At 41.4% G+C, this 14,191-nt stretch overlaps 1 protein-coding gene across 1 annotated transcript in view; it reads right to left on the bottom strand.

The window, feature by feature from the left end:
• The window catches only part of LOC126335869 (G-protein coupled receptor GRL101-like), a 697,223-nt gene that overhangs the window by 149,189 nt on the left and 533,843 nt on the right, over window positions 1–14,191 (bottom strand). Inside the window, exons 10-11 of the mRNA XM_049999341.1 lie at window positions 7,380–7,502; window positions 6,974–7,090 (exon numbers count right to left, since the gene is read on the bottom strand). Coding sequence (XP_049855298.1) covers window positions 6,974–7,090; window positions 7,380–7,502 — 240 coding nt within the window. The remainder of the gene's footprint in view (window positions 1–6,973; window positions 7,091–7,379; window positions 7,503–14,191) is intronic.

The raw sequence follows: 14,191 nt of genomic DNA, 5'->3' as shown, positions 1-14,191 counted from the left end.
CACTAGTCGAAAAGGCATACAAATCTGTCTTACGTACCTCAATATGATTACGTATACGTAGTATTTGCTTGTCCCTCCTACATCAGTCACAATGTAAGTAATGCCGCTTGTGGCAGCTTCAGTCGTATTCGCTCTAGATTTTCGATAAATACGCTTGCCGACGCATAGATAGTAGAGTCTAACATGGATCATCATCGTCAGTTTCAATTCGAAAGAGAAAACCTTTAAATCAGGCATCCGTCTTAGGTTCCATACATTTGCGCCAACATCCTATCTGTCGTCGTCTCTACTCTTGCCAATTTGCAACACAGCTTGCTTCTTGTGATTTAAACCATTACAGTATAACCTGCACTACACAATTAAAAGGTCACTTTTTGAAACCCCTAAACTGTCTCCCATTACGACACAGAAATTCGAAATTTTCAAAGGTCCCTACAATCTTCATCTGCAAAGGTACAAAAGCGTGGCGCATTGCGGCGTCACCTTCGAGCTCGGAAATGCGAGGTACCAACACATGCCAAAAAACGTACTGAGCTCAGAAGCTCACGTGAGGTGCAAGGTACTCTAATGACGTCACATGGGCAACAAATATCATTAAATTTCTGCCTAACGCCACCGTGTACTTATCATACGATGGGAACGTCATTACAACCCCTTTTAACTCCCCCCCCACCACACACACACATGCGCACACACGTTACGTCCATATCTCCAGTAAATTTTGCCCTGCAGCTTCAACTGAATTCTAAGGAAACTTTTAAATGTGCCAGTAACTCAATGTCATTTCGAGGAAAATGACTGTCGCTGGCAACTGTTTCTCCACTGTTGTAAACTATGCGAATCTCGAGAGCGCGCTACATTTAGTATAAGACTTAAATTTGAAAGAGAAGGCTCTTCACACTTTGAAAGTATTCTAAGGAGACTAATTGCATGAAACAAATACCAACAGGTTGTTTCTACAAGTTTCGCCTATTCGTACTCAACACCACCCCTAGTGCTAGTAGAGTCATCTTAGTCCCACAGCGTTTTTATGGAACAGTGAGTCGTGTCCGTACTAAACTTAGTGGAAATTGCTCCACATGTTCTTCAATTATACAATGTGTCACCGCTTTTCTGTCCATACCTTCATCAATAGATACCATAGGGATGTCTTACTGCCAGAGTTCAATTTTTCCGAATATAAACTGATACGTGTGCCAGTTTCGATGGAGATTCCTTCAGGCTTTACAAAGATATGCTGATATGTCACTGTCGTTGCACCACCTCTGGCTCTGTCTGCAGTGATGAAGTGTCATCGTGATTATCCCCAAAAAGTTTGACGGCCCCGAAAACGACGGATTTGAAACTAATAGCGGTGGAATATTTTTAGGGTAAGTCAGGATGATATGGTGAATCGGGTGAAATGGTGAATTTCTTTAATTATTTATTGGTTAAACAGATGTCTCCGTATGTCTGCATACCAACAGTCTCTGATCATCTGCGTAGCGTGCACGTGTTGAAAACCAGCTCCGTTTTAAAAACCATAAGTACTTTGTACAAAACTGCTTTCGATGGTAAATAATTTTTATATGCTGCATGCATTTGTAGATGTTACTTGAGGTAGCGTAGTCCGCGGGGTATTTTTTGATATATTGTGCCTTCTTATGCTGCTTATGTACTACATAACCTTGAAATCGTTGCGTCCAGTGTTTTGAACTTCTTGCCGTGCTATTCACCGTTTCACCCATAGCAAATGGGAGCAATGGTAAACTCGGGCAGGGGTGATACGGTGAAGGACTTTTCTTATGTGTAAAGTGTAAAGCTTTTATTTACGTACATCCCAACCAGGGTTTTTGACAAGTCATGAAATGTTAGCGTTTCCTATCCCACGCAAGAGTTTTAATCTGTTTTATCCCCTCAATACAATCGTAACTTTAAAAATTAGTTTTTATCCTTTTTTGCGAGTACAGTTCGGTTTGTCAGTGATTAAAAAAGTAAATATTCTAACTACTGTCATTGTTCCAGGCAAAGATGCCTACATTTTACAAAAGACAAAAGGATCCAGTCGTGCTGATTGGACAGAGGAGCAACTTAACGATGCCGTAAAAGCGCTGCAAAATGGAATGAGCCCGAATAAAGCCTCAAAGGAGTTTTACGTTCCATGGTCAAGCTGAAGAGACGATTAGCAAACGGGTGCTTTACGAAAAAACCTTCGGGTAGGCAGCCTGTATTAGCACAAGAATGTGAGAAAAAAATGGTAAAACATATCATAAAATTACAAAACTTCGGATTTGCACCGACAAGGACAGAAGTACGTACCACGGCATATAAACTGGCTCAGAAATATAAGCAATATCAAACATTTAACCGAGAAAAGGAAATTGCTGGACTGGACTGGCTACATTTATTCTTAAAAAGAAATCCGGAACTCTCAATCCGCAAATCGGAAGGAGTTTCACAAGCACGGTCAAGCGGTTTAAGTATGAATGGAAAACGTTTCAGACTATTTTTCATTGCTGCAGAACACCTTGGTAGAGCATAACTTCCTTGATAAGCTGGGAAATATATTCTGCGTAGATGAGTCCGGACTTCAGCTGAATAATAGACCAGGTTACGTGTTGGCAGCAAAGGGGTGTAAGAGTGTTCCAGTGATAACATCCGGTGAAAAGGGTGAAACCATATCTGTAATCGCTTCCTGCAATGGAGAGGGCATGTTTTTACCCCCGGCTTGTGTTTTGAAGGGAAACAATGAAAAGTCCGAGTACAAGGACGTATGACGCCGGGTTCCACGATTTTCATGTCACAAAAGTCGGCATACGTAACAACTGATATTTTTCTTCTGTGGCTTAGGAACCAATTTGCACCGAGGAAGCCTGAGGGAACAGTAGTTCTTATTTTGGATGTACATAGCGCTCATTGCAGCAGGATATATACATTAGAGTTTGCAGAAGAAAAAAAAACATAATTTTGCTCTGTCTACAAAGCCACGCCACACACTATCTACAGCCGCTACACAGAGCATTTTTAAAGAAAATCTGAAATCCTATCATTATAATGCTTGCAATTCGTACATTATAATGAATCCTAATAGAAAAATTTAGTGTTTGGAAGACTGCTTACAAAGAGGCATGGGTGAAAGCAGCTACGACACAGAATGCAATATCGGGGTTCAGAAGTACAGGAACCATCACGTTTAATCCTGATGTCACCCCAGAATACGTGTTTTTAACATCAGCTTCAGATTAACATCAGGAAAGCAACGAACGTGAAAACAGACCTATTTCATCTCTACCAAGTTGTTCGCACTGGCAGGAGATACCTAATCCCTCGGAAGAAGCAACTGCAGACGTAGATAATGATCAGGGACTTGAACACATACTGGGCTGTTCGCAACGGGCGGAAAATCCACAGGAAAACATGCAGTCTTCATCAGAAGCAACAGATATGACCTCGACAGTGGCAACAGAAGAATCAAATATAACCCCTAGCAAACTCTTGGACCAGATTTCGCTGATACCTATCCTAGATAAAGTTGCGTCTGCAAGGAAGAAGTCCAGAGCTTTATCTGAGGTTTTGTCTTTTCCAGAAAACATCGACAACCTGCAAAACAGAAAACGACAAAATGAGTCAGGGAAGAGTAGAGCAGATGTTAAAAAGGGGACCAAAGGAGAAACCGTAACCAAAGAGACTAGCAAAGGAATTATCAAAAAGAAGCAGGCTAAGAAACGAAAAGCGTCTACCACTGACACCGAATTCGACTCGTCGCTGGATATCCAATCGAAAGACGATGATGACGACGCCGATGATGAAGAGTGTTGTTATGTAGGGTGCGGTGAACTGTACAGTTACACTAAAAAGCATGTGGATTTGATCAAATGTATTAGCTGCCAACGTTGGCTGCATGAAGCCTGTTCAAAATATGAATCTATGTGTGACTATGTGGCAAAGAGCAAGGGAAATAAGTTCACCATTTCACCCAAAGGGCATTCGCCATTTCACCCATATACATTTGATAAAAATAAGAATAGTTTGTTTTTAACTTTTGTAGTGCCTTAAAGAGGATGAGCTACTGTTAATGTGTTATGTATTTTGTGAAAGGAGAGTGTTTTTATTTTGTTTAAATAAACAATTTCTTGTCTTCTACGAGGCCCAAATTTGACCATATCACCCTGATTTACCCTACATGCGACGTCCTCTCACACCCATCTCCACCACGTAGGGATGATTGGAGTATGTAACCCCCAAAATATTTTAGACAAATTATTATGAAAATGAGTCATGTAGACACAAAATTTTATTGAAACTGCTCGGGACGTTCCTGTGTTGAGCGTCTACGCCACCTACGCATAGGAGATCATCAAACAAATATTCATTTTTATGTATTCGAGATCATAATGTTGCACAGAAGAGCACAGGCATGACTCATTATAGTCTTTGAATAACTGTGGCGAAATCGTTATGTGTGACGCAAATTACTTGTCCTGTTGGTCTTCGTAGTAGTAGGAATAGTCCTAACGGACGTCGCTCGATGATGCCGCATTAGATATTGACAGATACGGCCTCTTTGTTCATACCTCTTCAGGCACGTGTTCCGCTCGATAAATTCTGCTCACCCGCGACATCCTCCTTCGTTAAATACAATTGTTTTATGGAGAAAAAATGGAAGGAACATTAAGGTTCAATGTGCTGTCGACATCGAGATCATTAGAGACGGAGACCAAACTCGGATTTTTTTCAAAGTGTGGAAGAAAGTGGGCCATATCTTTTCAAAGGAACTATTCCGGCTGTGCTGGAGCGGTTTAGGGAAATCAAAAAAAAGCTAAAGAGGGATTGCTGGGCACGGATTTGAACCGTCGTCCTTCCGAATGCAAGAGTCCAACTTGCTAACTACTGCCCCATGTCACTCGGTACACTTCTATATGGAGAGTATATCTCCGGGTCAGATGAAATCTAATCAAGTTGCAGGTAATCTACAAAATGTAGCAATACCATCTACGTTTGTGTCGAAGGGGTAGATACTGTTCCTGCGCAGTGACGACACATCAAAGATTTATAGTTTTTTTTACGTGTAATGCCATGACAGAAATTCATTTCTCTGCCACGCCTGGAATCAAATTCTTCTCGGTATCCGTACTAGAAAGGTTGTTTCCAAAAGATTCACGCGAGTTCACAAGAATTTTTATTTACCTGTCGTAGCTAAAAGTTTAACTCGGGCCATATGTAGGCTGCCTGTCATGTGGTGGCTGTTTGGCGTCTCTCTGGTGCAGCTAGTCTCTCGCTTGATGGTACATTACCCAATGTTTGTATGGTCTAGATGGCCGTAACACAGTAAAAAATGGCGTTTCGCTTCTGCATTTCAACACAGATATTATTCACTTAAAACTGTGAGGTGCTATTTTCGTCGAGAGTACGGCACTGGAGTTCCTCATGCGTAAGCGGCGTACAGATTTGGAATTACGCCATTAGCAACATTGCTTGATCTCAGATTAAGGTTTTTCTTAAACATCTGTACTTGATTGGTTCCTTCTATTTTTTGCTTTAGACTGTGAGAAACGATTATCATCATACCTACATCGTGACATCGGCGTATCACGTGCCGTACAATGTGTCTAAATTCTCAATTTTTTAGCACAAATTTGAATGATTGACTTTTCCTTTATTTCGAAGAGTTAAGACAGGAAAAATAGTACTAATAATATCGATTTTGACTCGCTGCAGCGATGTGATACTAGGAATATATTTGTTATGAATAACTCGCTCCGTATATTGTTCACGCACTCTCCACAGTCGGTATCGATTATATGTTTTTGTTATGCGAGATGGAGGGACTGAGGGAGGCACTGCTGCATTGCACAGTAGTCTTCTTGAGGAAAAAACCAACTTCATCTCGTGCGAGACACCATTGCGTGATACTGCGAAAAGCACAGCATGTGACCATTTGTTATTTCAGGATTGTTGTCATATTGTTAGGTACACCGTCTAATGAATAGGAACTGCCGTGTAACAGCCGAGTGGTTCTAGGTGTTTCAGTATGGAATCGCGCGACTTCTACGGTCGCACGTTCGAATCCTGCCTCGGGAATGGGTGTGTGTGATGTCCTTAGGTCAGTTAGGTTTAAGTAGTTCTAAGTTCTAGGGGACTGATGACCTCAGATGTTAAGTCCCATAGTGCTCAGAGCCATTCGAACCATTTGCCGAGCAACTATTTTATTGTGCTGACGCATTACTTCGTCGAACATTTCCTATGGTAGACACTTAAATCTTTTAAGTTTTACTCAGTTTAGAGGTGACCGTCTCTAGGGACCTTGTAGTCGACGCGACTCTGAACCCTAATGTTCCTTCTTTCCTTCGGTCTATAACTGAGGACTGTATCAAGATCTAAACAACAATCACTAGTTGTATGACATATGCAAAAATAAAGTTGTAGGTTTGAGATGTGCGTAATCAGAAAATAGGAAAATATCTACAGCAGTACCTATAGTACTTATGCGTTTGGACGGACGACTGTGGAACTGAGTGGAGAGTAAAGTAATGAAGTGAATGGTTCACCTCAACGACGATTCTGTCCCGTTGAGCCTGTTGTTAATTACAAAATGCATGAAACATTTGATTCTACTGAAGCACTTTACTGTAGATAAAATACTGACGGAAATTATGTTGCCAAGGGACGTGTACATGCCTGGAGTCTATACGAGCAATAAATATTAGTTTCAGAATTTTACATTGTAATAGAACACGCAACATGATACTTAAAATGTTTTTCAATTATTTAACACTTCAAAGTTACTTAGTGTAAGTAAAACATGTAGCTGAAAGCTTGTTAAATATTTAAACTCTTATACCTGTAATAATGGTAACTGTAACCAATTAATGATGTAAAATCGATGATAGTTAAACTAATTTTAATGACAGGTACTTAACGTCTTTTGATGTCTGAAATAATCGGCATATGGGATTTATAATGTAGTAAAATTCATCTCTATGAGAGTACTTACTGCAGTTAAATTCGTCACTCTTGTCCCAGCAGTCAAATCTCAAATCACATTGGCTTTCTATAGGGATACATTGGCCATTGCTGCACGTGAATTCGTTTTTAGAACACGGGATCCGTTCTGTAAAAAATTCATGTTGTATGTTAGTTTCAACTTTCACGAATTGTCTGTCTAAGGATCAACTAAATAGATTACCAACTAATTACAAGCAAGCATATCTGGGCATCGCTCTCGTTATTTAAGCAACTATAACAAATTGAAAGCAATGGTGGTTACCCTATGCAAACACTCAGTTTGGGAAACCGTATTTAAGCTGTCATCGCAGGAAAATGTTTGGTGGTAGTGGGCGAGTGTGTGCGCGTGTCGGAGGCAGCTCAGCTGACACACACCAAGAGAGAGACTCACTCACCGCAGTCCTGCTCGTCCTCGCCCAGCAGGCAATCCCACTTGAAGTCGCAGCGCAGCTCCTGCGGGATCATGCGGCCCTCGGAGCACGTCAGCCACTTCCCCGTCAGGGCCACAGACGACGACGCTGTGGGCAGTGGCACCGACACGTCAAGGAAGCGCACCACGTGGTTCTCACTACATAGTGATCTTAAAGAACGCTTTTATTGTACTGTATTGTATTGTTTAAGCCGTCAGCACACGGACCGTGCATCCGAACGTTGAGCGTTGAGCGTGCCGAGTTTATGACGTCATAGTGTGGAATAGCACGTTCGGGGGTCCTTGTGACCGTGCAGAGCAATATCTGGCTTGTCAGATATTCTGAGCGTGCGTGTGAGCGTTGACCAATGACATAATACTACGCCACCTATCTCACACGCACGCCGTCTCCCTTCAGTACAGAGTTGTGCGGCGCCATATTGGTATTCATTTCAAGCCTACATGTATATATGCCGTTTCTGAGCGCCAGCAAATTGAGAATCACTGTAAAAACCATTGTTAACCGTGTAATTCGTCCCAATAAAATAATGAGAAACATCACATTCGTGGCAAAAGATTATTGCAACTTGCGTATTATGAGAGCAGGCTATTTGAAGGCAGCGACACACTGAATATCCACCCAAAACGCATTGTTCTTGGTACAATTTGTTATAATTTAAATTTCAATTAGTAACTAACATATCTGCGATGAAGGTTTCCAGCAAGGCGTAACATACCATGAATCGTCACAAATGTTTTGTTGTTGGGTTAGCGTAATGAGTTGCGTCAGAGTCTGCTAGAAATGTTCGTAGGGCCGATGGTTCGCGTCTTAACACTTCCAATTTTTTTTCTTAAGATTCGCGTTTTTATTAGGTTCTGATACTTTATTATTAGTTTAATATAGGTATATACTACTTTATTTGATGTTCTATAAGTATAAGTTAAACTTTTTTGTGGGGTGACTTTGTTCAATTGGCTTAATCTACAGGACAGCTTGCGCTACTTATATAAAGATATTTCTTTTACGCTTCGTAGTTCACATGTTGCAAAGATTCTGCTACTGGGTAGCAACAGTGATCAAGTAACACTGACCTTGGTGTTTCACTAAAATGTTGGAATGATGAAATAATGTTTATCTTAGGCGGAGAAGTATTCCAAATTTGTACCGCACTGTTTGCAATGAACATGGTAATTTCCTTTTCGTGGACGATGGAGGAAACGTACGTTTTAATAGAGCTAACGTGGGAATTTTACGATCGCCCGTTTCGTAAACAGTGTGATTTACGAACTAGAAACATCCCTCAACTGCCGCTGGAGTGCGTTGAAATCGCGTATACCACGTTGGGGCCCACGTACCGTATGCACAAGTCGCATCGTTCCTGAGCGTTCAGCAGCACGTTGAACTTGGCACGTTCAACGTTAACGTTCGACAGCACGGTCTGTGTGCCTACGGCATTACAACAGCCTGTTCTTCGTCACATATTCTACACCTGTGTAGATTTCACTTACAGAAATCTAGCTGGACAGTCAGATTGTAATGTCCCCACAGCAAACACCCTCTACCACACACCAATTAATCATTTTCTATCAAACCATCCACATGCATTCACCTTGTTATCTGATCTGATCTGATTTCCTCGTAATATATGCGGCGACAGCTCGTCGACGCCAAAGTATTTTCTAGTGCATTTATTCCTTGAAATAACAGAGATGCGTATATGCATTCTCCATGGTTGACAGAGTGGTAACTAGGACAGCTGCTGGAGTTCTGTTGAGGGATTGACGTGTTTATGAGAGATAGATATTCTGCTTTTCTTCTCGCTAAAGTGAGCCAGTTAACATTTGTGCCGCTAGCGGTTTGTTTTGAAGAGAACGAGATTGTAAAAGGAAAATAATTAAGGCGTGGAATCACCAGAGATCTTGACATGTAATGGAGATGGATTTAATACACGATTTCCTCCATAAATAAGGTTTGTGACTTTTTTGTTCTGGAGCGAATGAACGAATGAGTTTTTTTCTGAATCATTTGTTGACAACGTAGGCCCTGTAATTAGTGGGAAAGTTTCCGTTGTGTCGAAGAGAGCCTGCAATCACTCTGTGTTAAATCGTCCAAAAAGGCTTTGTACACATCTGGAATTCGCAATCTTTCTTAAAAGGAACAAATTGTCCAAACGATTGATTCTCCCGACTGACTGCAGTGTTTAACAGTAATAATAAATGTAAAGATCTCTTGCAGCAAGCCAGCCGCTGATTACCAAGATGAATGACTCCACCAAAGATTCTATTTGGCTGATTCCTTTTATCACTATATCACGTAATGAAATCTTATATTAAAAACTATACATAGATGAAGGAGAGAAAGAGAGAGAGCGAATGAAAATAGAGATAATTCTAATAATCATCCATTAGGGATCTTAAAGACAGCAGAGACACGTCTATACAGACAAGACATTACACAGAGATAGCGGCTAGCTGCATTGATCATCTATTCTTAGATTAAGGAGTCTTCAACTTATTATCCGAACATTAAGATGTTAAAAGTGCTTCGGCTATCTTCCCCGGCACAGTGTTCATCCGAAACGGTAGCTCCATGTGGACGAGCATTCCTCTCTATAAACAGGACTCTCGCGAACTGTTCTTCTGGACCCTGTCATATGCGTTTCCAGTTTGTCTCCGGTAGGAAGAATAATTTCTGGCTAGCAATGAAGACGTGCGGGTTGAAATGTGCATTTGCAGAAAAACATAATACCCTCCACATCAGGGTTTCACTACCATTAACGTGCGCTCCCTCTTTCTACGAGATCGAGACAGGTGGCGCAGTTTATGATACTGGACTCGCAATTGGAAGGACCAGTGCTAAATTCAGAGTAGTGGACGTGAAGCTTAACTTCTTTTCCTCGTTCTGCGTTTTTCCGGTAATATTTCACTTAACGCTCTCTCTCTCTCTCTCTCTCTCTCTCTCTCTCTCTCGCTTCCACAAACGTGTGATACGAGGAATAACGAAGGAACATTAGTGGTTTTCCGTCCAGTCGACGAAAATGACACCCGATGCATTATAAAAACTGAGACCGCACGAAAATGGCGAATTCCTGCGTAGTCGTGAGCTCGATGTGTGATACACGGACCAACTGCTCTTAGTCTCTGACTGCCAGTAACTCGAGCAAGTGTAAGCATTTCTTATGTTGTTGGAATTCACCTTCAGTTTAACTCTCTCATCGGGACTGTTGCGTGTTTGCCGTTGGCAGATTCTGCGTAGAGCCTATGTCGAATATTATCTGTAGAAAATTATTCATAAGTACCTATGGGGTGTCAAAAGAACACAAACTCCTACAGTTTTATATTTTAAACAGGAATGCTTGTTAATATTTGTAAGCTCATGTATTCTACTTATATGAAAGTAACATCTTACACTAAATCGTAATTTATTATTTACAAAATAAAGGTTGCCCAATAATTGTATTTGGTTCTCCTGTTTCCTGTAGATCTGAAGATGGTGACCACTGACTGAAATCGATAATCTGACGACGACGCTGGCCATCGGGGGCTGCGAAGAGAGAAACAAATTAAACGGAAAGTAGACACATATCATTGTCTGGCGTAGCTTTCCAAACTTTTAACTCAAACTACAAGGGCTAACAGTGATACGACTTGTGTCGCAGAGCAGGTCCATATCTGCGTCACTGACACAAGTTTATAAGAAAAGCACGACAGTGGTTCAGTTTAGAAATCTGGTCATTGCTTTGCAGGTGCGACCTAATAAAAATGTCAAAATAGAGATGCTGAAACAACGTTTACAAAAAGTTGTAGGCAGTGGCTAGATGTTTTCCCATCTGGTTAAAAATTTTACTGTAGAATTTACTGAGCCACGTGCACTTTCTTTAAATAAATAGATATGGTTCGTAATATTACTGACAATCCCACAACGGCAGGTTACCATAATATAATGTTTTTAATGTTTCCTCATAAGCTTTTTCTCAAAGAAGCATAACACAAGATAAGACCAAGCAAGCTGACTAATCAGTGAGTCTCCCTGTCGTATTATGTTCGCAGTTTAAGTGTAATTTCGTTGCCCCTGGAATTCTGGGCTTTGCGTACATTTTTTAAAATTTGTCTCCGCGTGTATTAGCAAGCAACATATTACTGTAATTATCTCTTCCAGAGTTCTAGCATGCATAACAGAGAACTACCTTTATATTCAAATCAAAGAGCAAATTTGTCTTAATAAATCGTTGTAAATTTTGTTGTGTTAATCGCTAACAAAATAATTGCCCTGTGTTAATTACCATTTCTCGAAAAGCTGTTGACGATATTGTGAATGATTCGTGGTATGTTTGAGGTATCCACCCAAGAAAGCACCTACTGTTGTACGGGCATGGAATAAAAGCTGTCTGTCTTCAGGCCACCAGTGGCCCATCGGTACCATCCGACCGCCGTGTCATCCTCAGCTGAGGATGCGGATAGGAGGGGCGTGTGGTCAGCACATTGCTCACAGGCATGGAATACCTGATGTTAATGCATAGGGTTAGCAATACAATTTCTCTAATACTAAGTATATGCTATTTTGTTGTCACTGGCGGTCAGAGGTTGAAACGATTCCGAGGTGTTTACCGCCTGTCACTATCAGTGATGGCACAAAAAAAGTGTCCTCTATCCTATCACCATTTTACATTCTTCCCAAAGCAACAAAATTTTATTTATTTTTCAGTCTCAAATTATTGTTATTTTTTACAGAAGTATTTTTCCATGCCAGATGTCGCAGCTAGAAAAAGAAAACCACACGCACAGAAAATATGACAAACGAAAAGTATAGTATAGACGACCTGTTTTAAAATATCAAGTACCAGTTTCTTTAAATTTCCAGTGAATAAATAAATACCCACGTTACGGAGTGCTCTACGTGTAACACTTATTTTCTCTGTAAATTCGCTATTTTAGCTACACCAATAGGTCCTGCCTTAATTACTTGCAGGGTTGTCATTTCCACTGCTAACCTCTCGCAGTGCTCACGATTTCTGACCGAGCAGTTTCCGCCGTACCTGGAAAAACCTTACTTACAAACTCCTTTCACAGCTAACTGATACGCTAAAACAGCTGCACATGTCATTTGTGTAAGCTCCGCGAGTTCATAATACTTTAAATTGTATTTCTCGCAATTTAAACTGAGGTCTCGAGCGTAATGTTAGTACAGTAATGTTTACGACCGATAAACAGAGAGACAGAGATAGCGTCGGAGTATGTTCGGTAGCAATATAACAGGAGCGCCGTTAAGCGTTTAACTTTTAGGAACAACATTACACCTAACCGCCACTTTTTGCTCGTCGACGTTTCCCCCACTATGTCACCAGCATTTATTAACAGTCAGATATGTATTCTTGCACATCTCCTATATGTAAACTACTACCAGATTACATTCTGATGAACCACTTACCCGTAAAAAACAACGATATGCAGTTTCTTTCCCCTTTATTGCATTTCGCTTCCCCCGCCACTCTCCCCTCCCCAGAGGGGGTGGGGGTTGAGGGGAGGTTGGCAGCGGCGTAATATGCTGCTCTACAGCCTACAGAAAAGTTGAAAATACATAACGAGAATATAAACAAAACACGAAAAAAGGAGATAAAACGGTGACATTATAAAAAACTGTAAAATGGCGGAAAGCTGTGGAATTTAAAATATAAAAACACTGCTGTGACGATGCGGATGAAGACACACAATAAGTACACAGGTAAAATTAGAAAGCAAGGTGACAGTCTGGTTTCTGTTTGCACGAGATAAAAAACACAACTAGCGACAGTATGGCGGCTGTTCGCAATACTGACAGGGGACGCACAACACTGAACACTGACTTATAACAGCACTATACAGGTGACACCACGGCAGATGGGTGGAGGGAGTGGGGGCGTCGATATGCTGCGTCTCCGCAAGTATATGTTGTCGTTTTCTCTGACATCAGTTACAAGTCAGTCACCTAAACAGTCTGTGTATTCTAGGAATTTCTCTGTTGAACTGTACTCTTATCAACAAGAATAGCTCAGAGTTAGTATATCAGTTGCTCTTTATACACTATGTGAACAAAAGTATCTGGACACCCCCAAAAACATATGTTTGTCAGATTATGTGCATCGTGCTACCGCCTACTGCCAGATACCCCATATAAGGGACCTCAGTAGTCATTAGACATCGCGAGAGAGCAGAATGGGGCGCTCCGCGGAACTCAAGGACTTCGAAAGTGGTCAGGTGATTGGGTGTCACTTGTGTTATACATCGGTACTCGAGGTTTCCACACTTCTAAAAATCCCTAGGTTCAAAATGGTTCAAATGGCTCTGAGCACTATGAGACTTAACTTCTGTGGTCATCAGTCCCCTAGAACTTAGAACTACTTAAACCTAACTAACCTAAGGAAGTCATACACATCCATGCCCGAGGCAGGATTCGAACCTGCGACCGTAGCAGTTACGCGGTTCCGGACAGCGCGCCTAGAACCGCTAGACCACCGCGGCCGGCAAATCCCTAGGTGCATTGTTTCCGGTGTGATAGTGAAGTGGAAGGGACGTGTACAGCACGAAAGCGTTCAGGCCGACCTCGTCTGTTGACTGACAGAGACCGCTGACAGTTGAAGAAGGTCGCAATTCGTAACAGGCAGACATCTGTCCAGACCATCACACAGGAATTCCAAACTGTGTCAGGATCCAATGCAAGTCCTATGACACTTAGGTGGAAGGTGGTAAAACTTGGATTTCATGGCAGAGCGGCTGCTCATAAGCTATACATCACGCCAGTAAATGCGAAACGACTCCTCG

Source organism: Schistocerca gregaria, chromosome 2 (assembly GCF_023897955.1).
Source record: "Schistocerca gregaria isolate iqSchGreg1 chromosome 2, iqSchGreg1.2, whole genome shotgun sequence".
In the NCBI taxonomy this organism is placed as follows: domain Eukaryota; kingdom Metazoa; phylum Arthropoda; class Insecta; order Orthoptera; family Acrididae; genus Schistocerca; species Schistocerca gregaria.
Note: the sequence above shows the minus strand (reverse complement) of the source record. Positions and strands in the feature narration are given on the sequence as shown.